This window comes from Hyperoodon ampullatus (genome assembly GCF_949752795.1).
Source record: "Hyperoodon ampullatus genome assembly, chromosome: 15".
Classification (NCBI taxonomy): domain Eukaryota; kingdom Metazoa; phylum Chordata; class Mammalia; order Artiodactyla; family Ziphiidae; genus Hyperoodon; species Hyperoodon ampullatus.
Window position 1 is genome coordinate 5,249,956 of NC_136928.1, and position 24,070 is coordinate 5,274,025.

Below are 24,070 nucleotides of genomic sequence, written 5' to 3' on the forward strand. Positions count from 1 at the left end.
AAAAGCCTTATTCCATTATCCGAACTTTTTTGGCCTCTGGCAAATTAATTTTTATATAATTCAGTTTCCTCGTCTATAAAGTGGGAAGAGTACCTATCTTGTAGGATTTTAATGAAGATTAAATGAGTAAATGCAGTGCTTAGAACAGTATCTGACACTAAATAAGCATTATGTTAGGGTTAGCTATAATTATTAATCTCATTATTTATCATCATCATCATCAGATGGTGTTTTAGGTTTGTTTTTATCAATAGACTGACTTAGAGATTCAAGGTTACTAAGATCACAGACTTTTTTTTTTTTTTTTTTTTTTTTTGCGGTACGCGAGCCTCTCACTATTGTGGCCTCTCCCGTTGCGGAGCACAGGCTCCGGACGTGCAGGCTCAGCGGCCATGGCTCACGGGCCCAGCCGCTCCACGGCATGTGAGATGTTGCCAGACCAGGACACGAACCTGTGTCCCTCGCATCAGCAGGCGGACTCTCACCCACTGCGCCACCAGGGAAGCCCGGATCACAGACTTTTAAGTCCATTAGCCTTAGATTCAATTCCTAGTGTTAAGCTGACCTTGGACAAATTAATAAACCTTTCTAAGCTAAGCCATAATTTTTTTAGTCTTTAAGTGAATGTAATGTTGTTCACCTCATTGTGAGATCATAAATGTAAAGTGCTGAACATTGTGCCTGGTACATAGTACTTTATAAATAGCTATTATTACTTCTTGCATCATGGTATACATGGAAGGAGTTCTTGAGATCATTTAGGCATGTGTTCTTAGTTTCTGGAGAAGAGCTAAAGGTAAGCAGAAGTGAGGAGGCAACATTAATTAACATTGAAGAGATCCACACAATTGGGCAGAATAGATTTTAGCAAGGCTTCCATTTTTGGACATGATCTCTAGCTGCATCTGTTGATTATTGAAAATATTAGATCTGGGGATTCTCAAATGTAATTATATTGTGTAGCACATGAAGCAGAAGAAGCCTTTAGGCTAAATTCTATAAATGGTTGCATTTCCTGGTTTTGCCAGCTCTTTGTGCCAAAGCCTTGACTGGAGTGTTTAAATAGGTCACACTTGGTGGGTGTTTATCTGTGTGCGTGCTCATTCATTTATACCTGAAAAGGTTCTTTAGCTTGGAATTGTGTGAAGGTAACGAAAGGGTCTGTTAAAAATCACTGAACCCACAATCTGCTGTGATGATTAAATATAGTTGCTTACCCTTTGTTTATATAGGGCCTCTTATAAAGGATGCACAGTGGATTCATACAGGCCTTTTATTCCACCCAAGTACCAGCATTGGGTTAGTGTGAATAGATGGTGACCTCTGTGTGGGCTTGGACTGAATCAGCCTCGGCTCTCATTGTCCTCTCCCCAATGTGCCAGGATGCCTGCTTCGTACTTCATGGTCCTGAATACCATCTGGCAGTGGCTTAGAATTTTGCTTGTTAAGTCCAAGTTTTCTCAGTCATGCTTCCGTTCTGTGTCTCTTAAATAAGTTCTCCACATCGATAGGTTTTTTGACATCTGCATTTTCTTCCCCAACTTCTTCTGCAAATTCATTTTTGGTAGGAAAAGCTACTTGCTGTTCAGAGAAGGAATTGAAAATGAATTCCCCTTCGCTGTTCAAAACCAGTTCCCATATTTACCACAAATCAGACACCTCCCAGTGGTGCCCCAGGGCAATTGCTTGTCAGTCATTCCATCTTTATAGTATGTGAGTGAAGTAAGAATTAAACAACCATGTGTATTTGCTTTAAAAATCCATGTTAGGGGACTTCCCTGGTGGCACAGTGGATAAGAATCTGCCTGCCAATGCAAGGGACAGGGGTTTGATCCCTGGTCTGGGAATATCCCACATGCTGCGGAGCAACTAAGCCCATGTGCCATAACTACTGAGCCTGCGTGCCTAGAGTCCGTGCTCCGCAACAAGAGAAGCTACACCATGAGAGGTCCACACACCGCAACGAAGAGTTACCCCAGCTCGTCACAACTAGAGAAAGTCCGTGTGCAGCAACGAAGACCCAATGCAGCCAAAAATAAATAAAACTAAATCTTAAAAAAAAAATCCATGTTACTGTATTAATACTTATTATGCTGCCATACAGAGTGAAATACTAATGTCAGCATGACCAGAATATTCTCTCCCTATAGGCAGACCTACCTAGGAGGTTAAATTATATTCCCAACGTGAGTTTATTAATTTGTAGTGAGAACTCTATTTGCCAAGGAACTGGGCGCCTACTTTCACTGGCAAGTACATACAGTGTAATTTTCAAGTCATTTATCACTCAGTTTCCACTAACTCTGAAGGAAATGACCGCTACGGAGCACAGAATGGGGATCCCTCTGCTTGAGAGCAGCCTGCAAAGGCAGGAGGACCGTGGACCGGCAAGTGAATCTGAAAATGGCTCCTCATCAAAACAGTATCCACAAAGTCTGGGAATACAGGGAAAAGAGCACATTTATTTGACTTTTTTTTTTCAGTATAACAATTGGATCCTTGCTTTAAGCTTTTATGTACTTTATAAGAAACAACGTTCTGGAGGTTTAAGAAATATATTGATAATATTTGAAATTTTAACTAGCAAATCAAAAAAGTAATTTTGTCATGTTTCCTGACATTCTGGATACCCTACATTACTTTGACTGTGGTAGTAGATCTCCCTTCCAGTGGAAGGAGAGAAAACGTTAAAATTCATTGACTTTCTGTAATCTTCATGCTTTCATCTCTCTTTCTATACTTCTCTTTAATTTCATGAAACTAGTGTGATCAGATGGCGTCTGTTTCCTTTGGAAATATTAGTCGAAAACTGAATTAGTCCACAGGAAAGGGGTCCTAGACCCCTCAGGCCCACTTTTCCTTTAGGGTTTGATGTTAAGAACTTAGAGGGGCCCTGAAGTCTCTCTGTTGACCCAGACCTGCTCAATATGGGGCTGAGGAACTAATTAATAATGAAGGGTGTATTTGTCTGGGATATTCTCATCCACACTCTTTGTTTTTAGAAATCTAGCAGGGAATTGGAGAAGAGAGGTCAGCAGTGTGTGGCTGGTCTCTGCCTTCTCTCAGAATCAGGGCTAAAAGCTATACATTGCAGGGATAAAGAATGAAAAACTTAATCTCTCTCCCTAGATTCAGATACAGATATAGATATAGACATATAGGATATATAGAAACACATACACACACACACACTTTTTGGCCACTCTTACTTATTATTGTAGCTGGCTAAGCATCCTCTACATACTCATGAGTCCCAGCTCCCCAAAATGCACCTTCCTCTTTCTTGAATTTCCAAATGCCTGATCAGTGGGTGTTTCTCTACAGATATTCTTCAGATGATCCTTTTTAATGAGTCATTCAGAAAGATCAGGATGCTGGTAAGTAGAGGGCAGGAATCGTGACTTCACCTTGAATATCCAGGACTTAACAAGTATCTACCACATAGCAGGTGCTTAATAAATGCTTATTGAATGAATAAAAGGATGAACAAAATGATATATAACTCCTTATATACTTAGCACCCATTTATAGATATGATCATACAGTCAACCCTACAAACTTAAGGCAGTGTAGACAGGACCGTTACTCTCTAACCCTCCAAATTTCCCTCACCCATAAGACTGCATGTCACCCTGTTGGGACATGTTTTCCTCTCAAGGTTGATGTTCGTTATAACCTTACTTCACTTATTTTAAGAATGTACTTTTGAGTTGGAAGGAGAGAAGACAGTCTGAGATCCATCATGACCCTCATGACAAGCTATTGATCACAGAACTGAAGAAAACTTTGATTAGCACATTTTGGCAGTTTGTCTTTTTGAATTTAGGGTTTTGAGTTATCTTCAATCAATTTTGTTCATTAACTATTGCCAGATCCTCCCACCAGAAAAAAAATACTTTTTTTAATTCCTCTTTATTTTTATTGTGGTAAAGTATACATAAACCATATTTATTTTAACTATTTATAAATATGCAGTTCAGTGGCATTAAATACAGTCACAGTGTTGTGTAACTATCACCACTGTCTATAACCAAAACTTTTTCATCATCCTCAACAAAAACTCTGTAACCATCCAACAGTAACAACCCCATTTTCCCTCCCACCAGCCCTTAGTAACCTCTATTCTATTTTCTGTCTCTGTGAATTTGCCTATTCTAGGTACCTCGTGTAAGTGGAATCTACAATATTTATCCTTCTATGTCTGGCTTATTTCACTAAACCTAGTGTTTTCAAGGTTCATCCATGTTATAGCATGTAACAAAATGCCATTTCTTTTTTGGCTTAATAAATCCCACTGTGTGTATATATACCATATTTTGTTATTCATCGGTTGATTGACACTTGGGTTGTTTCCACCTTGTAGCTATTGTGAATCATGATGCTGTGATCATTGGTGTACAAATATTTGTTCAAATCCCTGCTTTCAGTTCATTTATTTATTTATTTATTTATTTATTTATTTATTTATTTTTGCGGTACGCGGGCCTCTCACCGTTGTGGCCTCTCCCGTTGCGGAGCACAGGCTCCAGACACGCAGGCTCAGCGGCCATGGCTCACGGGCCCAGCCGCTCCACAGCATATGGGATCTTCCCAGACCGGGGCATGAACCCGTGTCCCCTGCATCGGCAGGCAGACTCTCAATCACTACACCACTAGGGAAGCCCTTTCAGCTCTTTTAGATGTTCTGTGTAGGTAGCAGCAGAGTTGTTGGGTCATATGGCAGCTCTACGTTGTTTTGTACAATTGATATCCTGATGTTGATTTAGATGTGGTCCTTCTGTGATCTCTCTTAATATAGGAGCCAGAATGATGGTGACATGGATGCCACCAGTCAGTTCAGTAAAGAAGACTCATGGCTATAATCACATTTAAGAAACTGCCATTTCTCTGTGATGACTTGGAAATCAATGGCAGTTCAGAAAATAAAGCATAGACTGTGCCATTTAAATCCTAGAATCTGATCATTCTGTTTTTTTCACCCTCAAACTAGTGAAGAAAATCAGTTTTCTCCATGTGATATTTTAAAATATAGCTTAATTAAGCTGTAATTTTATAGCACCATTTACCATGATCATGATACCAATTACTTGGAACATTTTTTTTGTTTCTAATTTTGAAATGTGTGGTAGAGTTTTCTATTCTTAATCCACTTTTCTCAATATAAGAATTGTTCCTGTGCTTTGTTTAGCCAAAGACTACTTTAGAAAAAGTTAAGTTGACTTGTTATTTTACAGTATAACAATTTCAAGTGTAGTTTATTCATCTGCAGCCTCTAAGATGCAAATTATATAATGTGCTTTCTTTATACTTCCTATTTGCTTTTCTTTGTATTTATATCTAAGCTGATTGAAATCAATGGTGCAAGTATTAATTAGTTTTACTAATGACAATTATGAGATACCATAGGAACTTGCAAGTATATTTGCACCTAAGCATAGTATCAAGACATCCAAACTGGTATAAAAAGGCTTAAGTTATGTGGACTAACTTGGGGACAGTCAGTTGTGAATTTGTGAAACCATACAAAAACAGAAGGTTTCCAAAGAAATATACTACAGTAGTAAAGTGCAGCAAATTTAAACTCAGAGTCAAGAGACCAAGCTTCTGGTCTGAACTCTGCCATTAAGTTGGCTGTGTGACCTTGAGTGAGCCATATAAGGTTCGTGATACTTGGCTTTTCTCCTCTGAAATTAAGGAGTTGGACTCCACCTATGAGCTCATATTCGATATCTTTCAAACATAGGTAGTAATTTAGATCCTGAAATAGGTCATAGTGACTTGATATCAATTGTTATCTATCTTATCATTTGTCTTCACAACATGCCAGAAACCAGATTTTTTCCCTCAAAAGCTAATTGGCAACACCTTTTATGTTTACACTATAAATTTGCTTAAAATTTGGTGTACAAGCAAACTAATCATCCCGACTTTAATGACTAGTTAGGAGGTATTTAACATTTAGGAAACTAAGGGGAGTTGTTTGTTCATTTCTCTATGTGAGTTGTCTTTTCATAATCTGGATGCAGCATTAGTTCTCAGGCAATGGCTGATGTGTGTTTGTTTTGGCATTTTCCTTCTCCCTGAAGGACATCTAAAAAAATTCTCTCAAGATTTATTGATTTGAAAAGGGGACTAGATTTTTATGTGTGGTTCAGAAGAACACATGGAAGACCAAAATAATTGAAGAAAAATATTTTAACAATTAGAGGTCTCTCAAACTGGAATGATTTCCTAAGGAGGCAGAGATCACACCTGCGTTCTGCATCTGCTAAGATTTAGGCTTCATGATGTCCTCTGACATATTCTTAAATTCTGGAATTTAGACATTAACTCCCCACCCCACCACTACCTTCCTATTTGCCCCTTTTTTTTAACACAGTGTCTTAATTAGCAAGAGGAAGCCAACATCCTCTCTATTTGCATGTTGAGATGGTGAGCCTGCCTTTTTCATTCAGAATTAGATGATAGCATTTTTGATGATCATATTTTCTCTGCTGTTCAGTCAGGATGCCACTTATGGCATTGCTTTTCTTTCCTCATCACATTAAAAGATTTTTTGAAATCACATTCCAACTATCAAGTACTATATATCAGTCTACTGACATTTCAGTTGGTTTTGATTTGTAGTCATGGTTATAGAATAAAGATACTAATCAATAGAAACATTTATTGACTTCAGAGTATAAAGTCAACAGCATGTTTTTTATAGAGAGACTTGCCTTACATATACAGGGTTATTGAAATTTTGGATTTATAAACAAAGATAATTTATTGGGTGCTTACTTGCTTTACAAAGTAACTTACAATAGGTTTTGTTTAATTATATGTTTGATACAGTGCAATTATTTCAGAAACACTTCCACTGCACAATTAAATTTAAAGTTACCATGTTTATCAATTTCTTTTCTCTTTATTTTTATAAAAATATTAAGTGACATCGGATTCAGGGTTGATCTTCTGCACTCCATTTTTCTTTTACGCTTAGCACATCGCTGTTTACTGTTTCCAAGTCTGCGGTCTTCTACTGCATTTAAGCAAGACAGTAATCACCATTTTATGGAATGTGGCTCTTGCTACATTTATCAAGTCCTTGCAAAGGTTCCAATTCCTCCAGGGTAGCATAAGAACCAAAACAAGCACCAAATTGTAAACCAAGCACTAACACCATTTTTTTTGGGGGGGGGGGGGGTTATATTCTGCCTTAAAGCGATACGTTTTTATCAGGCAGATGTTTTCTTGATTCTTAATTATTGTGTACACAAGCAGTGAAGTCAGCCACAAAATGCACTTCCAAACCTTTAACTGGGAGTTCACCAATTATTCTTGTCGTATTGGAGAGGATCGCAGTGATAGTGTTAGCTGCGGTATTAATGGTAAATAATGAGTAAGCTCCCATTACTCGCAAGGCCTTGTGCTGGGTGCTTTGAATGCATTATCTTTGATATTTAACTCTAATGACAGCCTACGAAGTAGCTGTTATTATTTCCACCTCTATTTTATAGTTGAGGGGACTCAAACACAGAGTGGAATAATCCACAGAAGTGGAATAATCGCTGATCTCATAGTTTAATAATAGTTGGAAGGAGTCAGGTGTGACACTTGGTCTTTGTTAAAGATGTATATTCTCTGTTAATCCACGGGTTAATATATGTAAAGCTTTTAGAACAATACTTACAAACTAAACCTTTATACAGAAGCGCTGTATACAGATTAATTAGTATTATTTCCCCTTAGTCACTTATTTGGAGATGTTAATTTTTTCTTCTTTCCAGCAGGTGGTAGTGGCTTGAGAGGATCAAAGGTTTTATCATAGAAACCCTGCTCTGAGCTTAGGTCTGTAATCAAGTTTATGAGCTTGAATACAAGAGTGTATATAAAAGAAACAGGAAGCTCTGGTGTCCTCTTTATTGCTGTCTTCCAGCTCCTACACATGCATGCTATTTCTTAGCTAAATATTTTAGTCTTATAGAAAAAGCAGTTCCCGGGGAAAATAGCTAATTTTATTCTGATAAACTCTCTTATCATTTTGTAATATAGATTTCCTTTTTCTTTTAGTAATCCTAAAACTACAGGGATGTAAAACGCATTAAAGTTATAGCCGACGCCAGAGTGCCTTTCCTTTAAAAGCTTTAACAACATGAAATCATTTGTATCTGCTTAAAGTGAGATTTTAGTTTTCATTTTCTTTTTTTCTTTTTTTTTTTTTTTTTTTTTTTGGCGGTACATGGGCCTCTCACTCTTGTGGCCTCTCCCGTTGCGGAGCACAGGCTCCGGCCGCGCAGGCTCAGCGGCCATGGTTCACGGGCCCAGCCGCTCCGCGGCACGTGGGATCTTCCCGGACCGGGACACGAACCCGTGTACCCTGAATAGGCAGGCAGACTCTCAACCACTACGCCACCAGGGAAGCCCCTTTAGTTTTAATTTAAATTGGATTAAATCGTCTTTTATTTATTGGAGGATAATCTCAGAATTTAGTGTGACATTTCCTTTTGCAGAGTCACGTTTGCTAATGTGGATCTCTCTCTGTCTCTATCTCTCTCTCTCTGGGTCTCATTCTCTTTCTCACGGACATCTCCCGAGCGCCTTCCAGAAGTGCCTGGTGTGGTCCCCGAGCTCCACCTGACAGCTCCATCCTGCTCTGTGCCATCCCCTGGCTTTGAAGCAGTATTGATGACCAAACAGTCAGCATCTGGATGAAGTGCCATTATACTGACCCCCTATATGAAAATCTGACCTTGAAAATCCGTTTGATTAGGCATGGTTTCTCCACAAGCTGGAAGGGGGTGTGACTAGACTCTCCTCCTAGGGCCCTTTTTTCTGAGAAGAGCCCTGCCTGAAAGGTCCATTCTTACCCGAGCTATGACTCATACCAATTTAACCTGAAAATTTGGGACCAACCATGTAGCTCCCTCGGTTCACCTGCAGAATAAATCTCCCCCTTCCTTGAATAAGTGGATCCCTTCCAACAGCAGCTGACTTATGTGTCCATTCTTTACCTAGGGTGACCCTCTCGATATTTCATTAGATTCACCTTGGTGTATAATGTTCTTCCTTGCTGCACTCTACAGAGTGAGAATGAGGTAGACTTCTCCCCACCACTCAGATATCTGCTACTGTCTTTTTCTGGGGGACAGGGGGTGGGCAGAGAGGAGATTTATGCAAGCCTGTGGCAAGGATAGAAGAACACTGGGGTTGAATATGTACCTCCTAACTGCCAGCCTCTACCTTAAAGTATATTTAGGCCTCTAGAGCCATACATCTTGAAAATTCACCAGTATGGTAATGAATATTTAACCTTCTCCCATGCTGTTGTTATATATTAAGCCACTGGTTTGTGCCTAGGGGTAAAGACTAAGCTGGTTGGCTGTGTCATAGATGGTAGCCTCTTTTAAAAGTCCAACAGCACAATATATTTCCTTACACATCCACATTTCTTAAGTATAAAAAGGATCACTGTGAGGGTTTAAATAACTACAACACTGAGGGAATTACATTATATTTTGATCTGCCTGTACAATGATGAGAAGAGTTTTTTATTTTCCCTTATATCTTAGGATACATTATAGGATGCATGGCCTTTCAAGGATATAATTGACTTTATTTAAATCAACTCGGTTTTGATGAATAGATGAGAAGTATCATTTTATAAATAAATATTGAATGACTTGTGTCACCTTAATTTAATTAATTGGGCATATTAACTCTACTCTTCTGGTTCATTGAAGCATTTGTACCCCTGTGTATGTTCTGCTCTGTGAAGCTTCATTATACTTTTTCCTAGTTCTAGATCCTAGTTCTGTATTCTCCGGGTGGATATCCACCCCATGGGGCCCATCTCATGTAGTGAATGATCTCCCTTTGTTTCCCTCTCCTCTGGTGCAAATATGTACCTGTCCATTGTGTTGGGTCTGTATTCACCATCGCCACCTCATCTCTGGTTTCCATACCTAACCAGCCCCCAAATCCATTGTTTCTCTCATGCAGATCTCATTAATACTCCCTTCCTCTCTGTATCCCGTTCCTATTTCCCTGGTCCACATCCTCATTACTGCTCCCTCGGATATAACCGTGTTTTCCTGTTTTCTCTGCACTAGTCTTGTCCCTTCCAGTTTATTTTATATAATGTGGCCAAAATAAAAATCTATGAAGTCATTTCCCTCCCTGCTGAGGACGCAGTTCAGATCTCTTCCACAGTGTTCCAGGCCTTGATGCCTCTCTTCCCCACACCCCTGACTCGCTGTGACTTTCCAGGTGATTGCATTTCCCCATACTCAGCGCCCTGCTCCAAGTTCTGGAGCCTTGTGGTGTTCCTGCTGCCTCGGGTTTCCTTCCTACCTTTGTCTTCCTGGTGAATACATTTAAGTTTTTCAAAGGCTATCAACGTTGACAGCTTCCCTCCTGCCTCACACTAAATGAGTAAATCACTTCCTCCTCTTCTTCGCCTTCATTCTTAATCATATATCTATGACGGCACGTAATCACTATTGTAAGTATGTATTTATAACGTGTGTCCTCATTAGATTGTGAACTCCTTGGGGCCAGGGTGTTCTTAGTCACCTTTGCAATTCCAGAGCCTGGAAGAGAATCTGACATGAGTATGTGCTTAATAAACATCTGTTGAATCACTTCAATTGTCTCATAAGTGTTCTCTATATTAGAGAATAGCTTCCTAGCAGAGAATTAAAAGAACAGACTTAGGGTAACTCTATAGTCTGTTATTGTCTGATTAGCCCAATTAAGAGTACAGAGCTCATGAGGCCAAGGTCTTCAGTTTCATTCCTCTCTGGAACAGTTAACTTTATTCTTCAACTGTTAGAAACCAACTAGCCTAGTGAATACCACTGGTTCCAAGGGATGTGCAGAGTGAGAATGATTAAGGTCAGGCAAATTCATCTCAGTTCTTAGACAAATTGAATTAAATATATTCCTTATTGATGCTAAACACATAATTTTACACCTGGGTTTTGTCTGCAGCACCTGTCTGGATGCACTTATGCGTTTGCCTTGAAAGTTTCTGCTGCACTGAGGGAGCTGGTACCACCTGGTAATAGTGGTTTTGCAATGAGAGCCGTGATGACCCGTCCACAGATCTTTACGACCGCCAGCCTCTGAGCCTCCCGTCTACCCACGTGTGTCTCCGTGTCTGTCTTCCAGGTGAGACGATGCGCATCGCCTCTTCAGAGTTCGCTGATGACCCGTGCTCCTCAGTGAAGCGTGGCACCATGGTGCGAGCTGCCCGGGCTCTGCTATCGGCTGTAACACGCTTGCTCATCCTGGCGGACATGGCAGACGTCATGAGACTTTTATCTCATCTGAGAATTGTACGTATGTAGAACTTATCAAAATGTGCTTTACGTGGGTAGCAGTATTGACCATGGCACTGAACTGGACCAAAGATGTTTCACTGATCACCAGATCACTTGGTTACTCACCCAAGTGGTATGCCCCCAATTTTTCTACAACTAAAATTATATTCAATAATACATCTTTCAAAGTTACAGAAGATTCACTTGAATTGTTTTCCTTCTCTCAAAACACAGAGTTTGGATTTCCCCTTAGTTCTTGGTGTACAAAACAGTGCATATTTCAGGCTGCAGAGGCCGTGTGTGGTGTGCCTGCCTTGACTTTGTCTTGGGATTCAGAGCAGTGCTGGTCCCTGTGGTAATTAGGCCAGGCCAGCTCTTCTGGGTAGCTGGCCACATGACCACCTCTGCCCGGCTTAATATGGATCCCATGTTGCATTGTATTTTGTTAACTGCTCCAGCGTTGCCCTTTTGTAGAATTACGTACTTTGAACCTCCCTTAGTCTGGCAATTATAAAAAGCCTTGTCCACAGCACTGATGGCTAGAATCAATCTTTTCTTTTTTTTTTCTTTGCGGTATGCGGGTCTCTCACTGTTGTGACCTCTCCCGTTGTGGAGCACAGGCTCCGGAGGCGCAGGCTCAGTGGCCATGGCTCACGGGCCCAGCTGCTCTGTGGCATGTGGGATCCTCCCGGACTGGGGCACGAACCCGTGTCCCCTGCATCGGCTGGCGGGCTCCCAACCACTGTGCCATCAGGGAAGCCCTAGAATCAATCTTGTTGCATCAAGCTTGGCATCTAACATTCCTGGATTAGGTCGCTGGTCACATATGTGCCCCACCAACTCCTAGAACTCCATGATATGTGCCTTGCTTGTCAGGATTCCTTGGTTCCTTTTAAGTCTTTTGCTTCTTAATGGAAGTGGAGACTTGCCCTGGTCACACATTTTCCTGGGTCACGTGCAGCCCTCCCAGCCCTTGACAGCCAGGCCTTTCTCTGTTTTCCTAGTTGCTCACTGGTATCTAGTTGCAGCCTGGGCGGTCCCACCCTTTGAAGATGTAGCTCAGTTGCTTAGGAACGTGGCTTCTGCCTAGAGGGTCTCTATTCCATGCCCTTGTTTTCTTTTTCCATTATATGAACAATGAGGGGGCAGTTGAGATAGGAAATGAATAACGGCCTGCTCTTGCCTCACCTTCCATATCAGATTTGTCCAATATGGAGGTTCATCAAGACATTTCCAAAATCACAGGTGTTCTCTGTCAAACAATCTTGGGCAGGGTCTTAGCTGAGCTGGCCCCAGTAAAGGAGCCAAGATTTCCAAAATTTTGTATAAACTCTGCAATATTATGAAAGGTCTCAAATTCCAACATCCCCAGCCTGAGTTGCATGGTCATAAACCACAAAGCAGGGGTAGCTCTTCATGGTTTCTGTTCAGGTTCCTGAGGAACCAGGGGACACAAAGCAGAACCTGCTTGGGAATTTTTCTCTCAGACTTTTCTCAGAGACTAGGCCTCAGAAGCCCGGGAAGGCTCTTGCAAGTTGGATGAGGTGAGCAGTATGAGGAGAGACTACCTATTTCACAGGATACTGAGGGGCAGTGTAACTTTATGAATAACCTTATGGCCACTGGAGTAAGACAGCCTACGTCTAGTCTTGCTTTGGGGTCCACTTGCCAGCCTGTCTTAACCCACCACATAAAGCCTCCACAGCATAGAGAACAGAGGGGTGGTAGCCTAAGGGGGGTGGGGGTGGGGGAGGGATGGGATGGGAGGCTGGGGTTAGCAGATGGAAGCTATTATCCAGAGAATGGATAAACAGCAAGGTCCTCCTGTAGAGCCCAGAGAACTAGATTCAATAACCTATGATGAACCAGAATGGAAAAGAGCCTTAAAAAAGAGAATCTATGCATACGTACAACTGAGTAACTTTTGCTGTACAGCAGTAATTAACACAACATTGTAAATCAACTATACTTCAATAAAATATATGTATAAAAAAACAATAGGGCTTCCCTGGTGGTGCAGTGGTTGAGAGTCTGCCTGCCAATGCAGGGGACAGGGGTTCGAGCCCTGGTCTGGGAGGATCCCACATGCCGTGGATCAACTGGGCCTGCGAGCCACAACTACTGAGCCTGCACGTCTGGAGCCTGTGCTCCACAACGAGAGGCCGCGGCAGTGAGAGGCCCACGCACCGCGATGAAGAGTGGCCTCCTCTCGCCGCAACTGGAGAAAGCCCTCGCACAGAAACGAAGACCCAACACAGCCAAAAATAAACAAATAAATTTAAAATAATAATAATAAATGAAACTTCCTTAGGTCTTACACCTCATCTGTTAGTAGGGGGCTAATGATTGTGCAGCCCTTAGAGTTGTGGGGAGGTTTAAACTGGGGGAATTCCTTATGAAGCATTCATCACGGAGTCTGGTGCAAAGTAAGTGTTTGGTAAATGGCGGCTATGTCACCATTGTCAGATCCCGGAACTGCAGTGCTGGGTGTTATTTCTGCAGCCCCGTCTTTTAGGCTACAGATGACTTTGTTCTCAAGTGTGTTGGAGAAAAAGTTTTGTTACCTTTCTCTTCCAGCCTGCTTAGTCTTCAAAGGCAACATTTTAAGAAAGATCTTTCCCCAGATGGACAGTCTTCCTTTACCAGGAGAATAGGACTGAACCTAAGGAAACTGACTTTACATCTTATATGTTCTCTGTGCCGTGGAAGGCCATTTCAAGCCCCTCTTGAGGAGTGATGAAGGCTAAATATTCTCCCCGAATGGCCCACACGTGGAGGGTGCTCGTGCAATCGGGGCCTGTAGTGTGATGTACGGCACCATTTGCTGCCTGCAATCCTGCCTCTATCCACCTGTTTTGACCAGTGCTGTTGGCTGATAATATCACACTGCAGCCTGTCTTCATGTGGTGTCAATTATATCCTCTTCCGGACATAGCAGATTAAGAGAGGTTTAAAAAAAAAAAAGGATTTAGCACAAAATATGGAAAGGTCAACCCAGCAATATTAAGTAGTCCTGTCAGACTGTCAGTAGTAAAATTAAAAATGATTGTAGACTGAATAACACATTTGTTCTGCTGAAAGCGCAGCCTCTGCAGGGTACAGCGGTGGTGGAATGTTGCCCTCTTTTGGAGAAAGTGGGGAACTGCAGCTTCTGGTGCTAGCGCTGAATTACTCAGGTGGCATGTGTCATACTTGGGTTCAGGTCAATCAGGGTTTCAAACGATGGGACTATTGTTCCAATCCCCTAAAAAAGACAATGTGTCAACAATTCTTTGCCAATGAACATGGTATATAATTCTGCTTAGCATTTTCTAAAGAAGCACATCCTCTCATAAACAAGTGTTGTCTGCCAGCATCTACTTACTTGTTTTTAACTCAAAATGAAGGAAATATCTTTATGTATTTTGATGGAGCAGGTTAGAAATAATCATCTATCCTTTTATCAAGACTTCTTCCAAATAAAATGAGTTTCTTTACCAAATTGATGATAGAACATAGAAGAGAAAGAGAGTGGCAGGCTCTTTCTAACGATAATAAAGCAGTGACTTGATTTGGGGTCGGAACGTTGATTAACACAGTATAAGGAGTCCTGTAGCTTCCTGCCGTGTTAACCACTGCAAAGGTATTTTACCTTTAAGCGTTTCAGATAATATTTTACTTTTCATATTTTAGGCCATATGCCAAAACTCTATTGCCGTCTTTCCAGATATTGATTTTTCTCATTTCTGAGTAACTTACAGGAATATGGAGGGAATTGCCTTCTTATCAGAAACTTATTTTCATGCTTTTCCATCAATAATTCACTGAGCAGATGAAGGAGAGTCAATTTATTCTCCTAAAATGCCCGTCTTCATTTTGTGCCCTGCACCCTCTAGGTAATTGTTGGCAAATTGAGTAATCCTGAGCAAAACTCATTCACCCTCTGAAAATGAGTAAAGAACTGGGAATTCTGCAGAGGTTGTGTGATTTGGCAGTGTGTAGGTTTTTGCATTCTGCTACCTTAAAATTACATTTGCAAACTTAAGTTTATATGCCTGCTGAGGAGTCCATCTTTTCACATAACACATAGATATTCTAGCTGCTCGTATTAAGCTACTTGCTCTATTTTGCAAGTATTTGTGTGTGTGTTTTAATGTTGAGCTCTCTTTTGAATATATTAAGGATTCATATGACCGCTGAAGGTTTTTGCTACTGTAGTTATTTTGAATTCAGGAGGATAGTGATGGAACAGTGAGTGGCATATAGTTCAAAGCCGAGTTATCGCCAAAGGGGGAATTTGTTGTTCCTGGGCGAAGCTAAAGAAATCATTTGCACATCAGACATCATTAAAAACGACTGGATTATAATCACTTGTATTGTTGAAGTTGCTGGTGAGTGATTCCCTACAGACGCCTCGTGTATCCTGCAATCAGTTGACATTATCAGTGTATTAGATGGAGATGTGACACTTCACGCTTTGAAAGGACTCCTACATTTCAATCAGTGATCAAGAAGAGTGATATTTATTTTCCCTAAACTCTGAATGAATACAATCAGAGTATATTGTCCAATTCTTAGCGTTGATGATGTCATTACACACAAACTCACCTAGCCATGTGTGTTTCAGAGGAAACAATACTTTTTTTCTGTACTCAGGCTGAGTCCTGGAATAATGATGTTCCCGATTATCTCAGAATTTCTCTCTAGAAAGTCAATAGCAAAATGAGAAAACACAGCCATTTAGTCAACTTCTCAGGAAATTCAGATTATCTTGGAGGCTACCAGGGGACAAATCTAATTCTGCTGCCCCATTGTTGGTGGGTGAGTTTAATATTGCCTGTGGTTTTTGTGACATTAGCATTGAATGGTCTTAGTGAGTCCCCAGTGACATTATTTCTCAGCAGTCTGCTGTTTTGTCCTGCAACTCTGATGTGGCTCTTTTTAAAAAATATATATATATTGAAGTATAGTTGATTTACAATATTTTGTTAATTTCTGCTACACATAATCAAGGTATAAAATATCCTTGTCTCTGATTATAAAGGGAGAAGTTACTGCCCAGGTCCTTAGCACATGTTTTTCATCAGAGCTGTCACGGTATTAACTTCTGCTGGCATTTATTGGAATTTATTTATTTATTCAGTTATCCTTTCAAGAGATTCTTATTGGATGCCTACTATGTATAAGACATTGTGCCAAGATATATGACTCCAAAGGTAAATAAGACTCAGCTCCTGCCTTCACAACTTTATAGGCTGGTAGTGGGGGAGACATTAAGAAAGAGTGCAGTACATGTTGTGAAAATTGTGCATATTGTTATGGTCTCACCTGGAAGGAAAACATAATAATTAGGATGTTTTCCATTTTAAATAACAGAAACCCAACTCAAGTTGGCCTTTCCAAAAGGGAATATATTGGCTCACCAAACTAAAAGTCCAGAGGCAGGTAGCTTCAGGCAAAGCTTGATCAAGGTACAAACATGTGACAAGGACCAGGTTTCTATCTCATTTTCCTCACTAAGGACACTCTTCTCTGTAGGCCCTTTTCTCACAATCTCACGGTAGCTGCAAAATATTCTCAAGAGTACATGCTTCTAGACTATAGTTAGCAAAAAAGAGGAAATTCTCTTCCTAAGCAGTTCAAATAAAAGTTTTACAATTTTGTTAGTCATTTTGGCCTCTAAATCAGGTATACATCTCTGAGTTAATTATTTAGAGGGGGCGTAGGATGTGCTGATTTCTTAGTTTGGTCAGCACTGTTCCTCTTCCTCATCACCCCCCAAGCCAAGGATGGGATCAGTTCAAGCAAATTGTATTGTTGGGTGATTTGGGATAATGTGAAGGCGGGTGATGTGGTTGGGAGAGGGAGGTGTTAGGACTGGGACTCAGTGAACTGAATGAGATTTGCCTTTTCCTGAACTAATTGTTCAACCACAGATTGAACAGGCTGGAGTCACAAGCCCAAGCCTGAAGCTGGGGGCTAAGAGATGAAGGTGATTGGAAAGAGGTTGGCCCCATCAAAAGAGTGGGGGAGGTATCGTCCTGTCCAGTAATGAGAGCAAAACTACACAGTAATTTGAACAGGGAAAGCTTAATATAAAGAATTATTAGCTCTAATAGATTAGAGTAACAAGGAATTGTCTAGGAAGACGTAAAGAGAGCTCTAGGGAATCTAGGAATGGCAGATGGAAGGAGCAGCCGCTCCCCCCAGGACTGAGATAGAGCACACTAGAGAGAGCCCACCCCAAACCAGGGCCAAGATCCAGATGTTCCTAGGTCACTGGATGACAGAGAGGCCACTGAAGTGCCACACAAGCCAACAGAACTTGCTAGAACTATGCCCTTTAGGGTGTCCAGGAAAACTATGCATGGAGACATGTCTCACTAGAGGTATTCCACTACAGAATCACCCATGGGGGCCACCTGGTGTTGGAGAAGCTACCTCTGCTGCCAAGCCTGCCCAGGGAGTGCTCCAGGACCAGGAAACAAAACCCCTTCCTCCTTTGTTGCCTGTCAAACACTCTCTCCCTACAAAGCTTAACATAGGAATAAGATGTAGGTCTTACCTGGTGGCTCAGTGGTTGAGAATCTGCCTGCCAATGCAGGGGACACGGGTTCGAGCCCTGGTCTGGGAAGATCCCACATGCCATGGAGCAACTAGGCCCGTGAGCCACAACTACTGAGCCTGCGTGTCTGGAGCCTGGGCTCCGCAACAAGAGAGGCCGCGATAGTGAGAGACCCGTGCACCGTGATGAAGAGTGGCACCCACTTGCCACAACTAGAGAAAGCCCTCACACAGAAACTAAGACCCAACACAGCAAACATACATAAATAAATTAATAAACTCCTACCCCCAACATCTTCAAAAAAAGAAAAGAAAATAATATATTGTACAACACAGGAAATATAGCCAATATTAAAAAAAGAAAAGAAAAAAGACGTAAAGGGCCCAGCTACGTGTTCACAGAGCAGGCAGAAAGTATGAAATTTAGATTTGATAACGAGCTTAGGGAGAGAGTGGTTCACTGTTCCCAACTGGGATGCTCTTGCCATAAGAAGGGAGATGGTTCCAGGTGGGACACGAGATTTCACCTACTGAGAGCTTCACAGAGGGAGGAAATAACAAAGGCATGAGAGTGAGGGAGGGACTTGGGGCTTCACAGTAATATGGTTGATTGATTCTGTTGTTGGAGCAGAGGGTGAGGTTGGGAGGGGCAGTCACAGAGTCAGAGAGATACAGGGTGTGGAGTGTCTCCATTATCATGAGAATTAGTTTGGACTCTACCCATTTGTTTAGACTCTGTATAGATTATGGGGGACTGCTGAGTAGTCCTAAGCATTAGAATCAGCTTCGTGATTTAGCCAAATAATTTTGGTAGCAATTTGGAGAAGGAATTAGAAGAAGGGTGGGCCCAAGCAAAGAGACAGATTGAGAGATGAGAGATGATTAAAATGATCCAGTCCAGTGAAAATGAATCTTCATTATCAGCTGATCAGTACGATCCAAACTGGACTCCAGCAGCTTTACAAAACCATCCTTTTTAGGAAACTGAGGCAGCACAGCCTGGAAGTTAAAAATATGAGCTCTGGTTCCTGCACTCTCTTGCCGTGAGACCTCTCAGGCTGGCTGTGTCACCCCTCTGGCTGCAGTCTTTCCTCTGTAAAGAAGAAACAAGAAAACTATCAGCTTCAAAGAGCTGTTTTGGGGGACTAAATTAGATATATGTAAAACATTTGGACCAATGTCTGCTACATCATAAGTAGTCAGGGACATTGGCTATTGTCATTTTTCTTGTACAAGCTGAAAGTAACTTTGGAAATGTATCAAGCTGTATTATTGTACTTTATAAAGCATGGCACTTTATGAATAAATGATGCTAGCACTTAATCATTCTTGCTTTCTGATGAAATCATTTTCTTCACTTTTGAACAAGGAAACAGAAAATTGAATCAAGAAGCCCAGCTTATCTTTAGGAGGCAGAAAGATAAAGTATGATGTTGTTGAGATATCCATGGTCAAACCAGAGTATATGGCTCAACAAGTAAAGTAGTTATATATAGAATCTTGTCTTCATTCATTCATTTACTTGGCCAACTCCTATTTCCAAGGTAACATCTTTTAAATTTAGCTATAAATCCAGATCCTAACAAGAGAGCTTTGTATGACTTATTAGTTTCATTAGTGTCACTTAAAATCCAATCAACTGGATATCGGCTGAAGGACTCTGGAATGAGGTCAGTCTGTCCAAACGGAAATGATCATAACAATGATTTATAACACTGGAATGGGCAGTGACTGTGGACAGGAGAACAGGATCACACGGTCCAGGAGGTGAATCAGACTCCTCTGTTCCTGCTGTCCCCATCCCTGTATGCCTGCCTAGCTCCTAGGAGGTGCTTAAAAAGTATTCATACTTAAGAAGTATGAATTCTCAGACTACATTTTTTACATCAAAATAAGTAAGTGCAGTTTCAGTCAGGAAAATTGGAGACTGATTTAATTTAATGTAATTAATTTGTTGTTTTTGGCCACACTGTGCAGCATGTGGGACCTTAGTTCCCCAACCAGGGATCAAACCTGTGCCCACTGCATTGGGAGCATGGAGTCTTAACCACTGGACCACCAGGGAAGTCCCGGAGATTGATTCAAAGGGTCTGTCTTAAACAATTTGACAGAGCTGTCGACTAAATAATAGTGACAAGTAGGCTTGCTTTGGAAATGGGGGTAAAAGGGCTATTTCAGACAAACGCTGAGAAGACTCAAGATTTTAAGAGTTTTAAGGGACAAGCTCTGAAAATAATATCTAAATCCACCAAATAGGGAGGAAATTTTAATATCCTGTCTAGAAGTTCACCCTTTTCAGCTATCCCCATCCCCAGAACTCAGGCTCCAGTATTAAGGACAGGAAGACCTGCCAGAGCTGAGGGTTCTTACATTGGTGTTCGTCAGCCCAGGCCGGCCATGGGAGGAGAATAACTATCTGTAGGGTCCAAGGTCAGGAGGGCATTTATTACAAGGAAGGATGCGGCAGCTGCCTCTAAGGGCCCCCTTTATCAGCTTGTTGGAAGTGACTTCCCAATCCAGCACACAGAGTCTCCCAAACCTCCCCTTATAACACGTCCCCCATGAGCACCACTCTTCTTCTCAGAACCATCACACAGCCTGCCATCTGTGTCCTTCTACTCTTCCCAGGTCCCTGTCACCTGCAGACATTCCAAGAGCAAGATGTAGCCTTTCCTCTTCACAATCATTCAGGAACAATGCAAATAAGTACAAAAGAAAGATCTTCTATCTTCCATAAAAGATGAGAATGGAAACCTAATTTTATCTGGAGTCTAGATTGAACCCCCCATCACCATCATTCTAAATAACTTCCTTTGCTTGCTGCAACTCTTTCCTTAATGAAATGTTAGCCTATTTAGTAAATTTAATGGTACTGTCATATCTGTGGAGGAAAAGATTTGATGATATCCATGATCACTGGTTCATAGACACTATTCTCTTCCTGCACTCAGTGGAACTTGGTGAGGAAGTTGGATTAGCCACCTTTGTGATTGTGTCAGGTTACACAAAGGTGTATCTCTATAGTCCTATGTTAATCTATGAGTTTTTCTAGCCATTTTAATCGTCATTTGGATTTCCGCATTGTCAAACAATGAACTGTCTGTATACTGTCGTTTGATTTGGTCTAAACTACAAGAGCCATTTGGAATTCTGCAGTAGACCCATTCATTCTCTGTATTTCTCATTACTCTTTCAGAGCTACTATTTCTCTTTTTCTACTGCTACTCTCAGAAGCCTGTACTAGTTGAGGCTTCTCTACCAGACTCCCTTCAAAACTAAGAACGTTTGATTTTGCAAACATAGTTCGGTCTTGTGCCTTATTCACTCACGACTATGTTCTTGGCTATTTCCACTGATCATTATTCTGTTCACCCTAGTTGATGCCACCTGACATGGCAACAAAACTTCAAATTCACTTACTTCTCGAGGCTCAATATTTTCTCTTCTATTGGATGGCAAGGTGTAAACTCAGCTTAAAATTACAATCCCTTTAGTCCCAGGTTTAGAGGTGATGCCAAGAAGACTGGTTGCAGATTTAAGCTATTGCAAACTTTTTGCAGCCCAGGAGTTCCTCCAGTTTTTGTTTGCAAAACATTTCCTCCTCTGAAGATTTCTAAACTTTGTTTTTCAATTCCATGTTTCTTAAGTATATTTTCCTTTATTCTTCTACCTGAAATTAAAAGTCCATATCCCTTATCAAAACCATAACTCAAAATACAATCAATGTAGTATTTTATATGCTTCAGGAGTTCAGCAATTATTATCTTTTACATACAAAATATATAAATGTTGAACAAATATTTATTCTGATTATAAATGCTTCTTGGGGTACTTTATCCCATTATTTTATTTAAATTTTAATGCATAAATATTTTCTTTTTAACAAACTAGCATTTCTAGCATGTTTAATAATATTGCAATTCTATCCAGTTATAAATATATTGGATTTTTTTTTTTATCGTTTCAGGTGGAGGAGGCCTTGGAAGCTGTCAAAAATGCTACAAATGAGCAAGACCTTGCAAATCGCTTTAAAGAATTTGGAAAAGAGATGGTGAAACTTAACTATGTAGCTGCAAGAAGACAACAGGTGGGAAAGATTTTGGAAATATAGAGGAGAAAGTGAGTGAGTTTAAGTAACTTTGTAGTTTTGTAGGCCTGGACAGTGAATCAGCTGCATCTGTTGGCTATCAGATCATTAGATGTCTTAGGAACCTGTGATCACAAAGGCATCTTCCTACTCGGGCCCGTTCTGGCCCTACCGTACAGCACTGGTACTCCCTGGATACTCTCGGACACCTGCGTGCTTACAGTAGGTCACAGACCACCTGCTTCACTGGTGGGAACCACCATGCCAGCCCTACCACACTCTAACCTTTCTCTCTTTTGACTTTTATATGTATTTTTTTATGGAAGTATAGTTGATTTACAATGTTGTGTTAATTTTGGCTGTACAGCAAAGTGATTCAGTTATACATATATTGATATATACATTTTTAAATATTCTCTTCCATCATGGTTTATCTCAGGATATTGAACATAGTTCCCTGTGCTATACAGCAAGACCCTGTTGTTATGCACTCCATGTGTGATTGTTTGCATCTGCTAACCCCAAACTCCGTCACTCCCCCACCACCCTCACCCTTCACGACCACAAGCCTGTTCTCTATGTCTGACCACACTCTAACCTTTTGTTCACACTTAGAAAAGCTCCCGATTGAAATATAAAGAATATCAAACTGTGGTGTGATGCTGTAGCCACTCCCTGGGTATTGTCCTTAGCCCTCACTTTTTATCTCCCAGCTCTTTGGACAACACCGTACATATACACACCCCAAGTGTGTAGTATGTACAGTGAAACTTTTATCAAAGAGATTAAGTAAACATGAAGAAAAATAGAGAAAAGGCAGAGAGAGAGAGAGAGAGAGAGAGAGAGAGAGAAGGGAATGGACAGGGGAGGGAGAGTACAGGTAGTGAGTCACTTTGATGAAGGTGGTTGACCTGGGGTTTTCTTTGCCTCCTTTTTGTCTCAAGATGACACTCTCCATTTAGCCAGCTCTATTTGTTCAGTAGGTACCATTAGGATTTTGTTTCCAATGAGTGTGTCTTTTTCTTTCTTCTTAGAAAAAACATCTTTAAATGTGGAGAGGTTAGTTAAAATCCTATTCACCCATCTTCTTGACTATTCTCAGGATTCTTCGACATTTTGGGCACTTCCTAGTGACTTTTTCTAAGGTTCTCTGTGACCAACAGGAGAATTCTAGTGAACATTTGTTGAGTGTTCATCTGTGCCAGACTGAAGTGACACCCGTATTACAAACTTGACCAAGATTTAGTCCCTTCCCCTAAAGAGCTTCCAGTGTCCTTTGTGGTGGGCACACAGTCATGATTTTAGTTCAGGCAATTATTTTTAAGTATTTTGTTATCAGCAGAATCCTTTGTTCAAGTGGAATATTGTGTGGTAGCCCACAATGTAATGTGGTTAGGACCAAAGTTACTCTGAAGCACAGGTTTGAGGCCCCAAAGCCACTTAGCTTGTTAAACAACTGAAAAAACAAAACAAAACAAAACAAAACAAAAACAACAAAAAAACCCACATTGAATCTTGATTTCAGTGAAACAACGGGGAGGCTGGGGAGAACGGTGGGTGCCAGGACACTCAGAGTCTTGCAAAGTGTTTGGATTTTATTGTAAGTGAATGGGTAGTAGTCGAATAGTTCAGAGTTTGGTATCAAAGTCTCATATTTAGAGTTTAATGTTATTCTAGGTACGTTGCAAAGAGGGAGTAGCATGGAAGAGGAGAGACGAGTTGTAGTTGGGAGGGGGCTGAAGTCATCTAGGTGAGCGATGCTGGTGATTCTGGAAAATCTTTATCAAAAGTTCAGGCTCTCGTTCAATTTGTCCGAAAGAATTTGGTGAGGAACACAAAACGGAGAGGAAAAAATAAATACACACACTGAGTCTGAGGCACAAAGAGAACAAAGACACAGTTTATTCAGGACAGAAGCAAAAGTTACACACTCAGAGTGGAGCGTCGGCGTCCTCTGGAGTGAGGGGTGCCACCCAGGGTTGTTGATCCCCTTTTTGTCTTATTTTTAGCACTTGGAATAGGTGGGGGTCTTTTTGATTAGGGGGAAATATTCTTTGAGCAGAAGGTCGAGGTGTGGCCTGGATTGCACCAGGTTGCATCAGCTTCTGGTCCTGTGCGTTTGTCTCCTGAAGCC

General features: G+C 41.0%; 1 protein-coding gene across 3 annotated transcripts in view; it reads left to right on the top strand.

The window, feature by feature from the left end:
* Positions 1–24,070, top strand: part of CTNNA2 (catenin alpha 2) — a gene marked incomplete at both ends in the record, with an annotated part of 1,045,594 nt that overhangs the window by 207,795 nt on the left and 813,729 nt on the right. For all 3 annotated transcript variants that reach the window (XM_079721197.1, XM_079721198.1, XM_079721199.1), the window contains 2 exons: positions 11,155–11,321; positions 21,817–21,936. In XM_079721197.1, the coding sequence (XP_079577323.1) occupies positions 11,155–11,321; positions 21,817–21,936 (287 nt within the window). The remainder of the gene's footprint in view (positions 1–11,154; positions 11,322–21,816; positions 21,937–24,070) is intronic.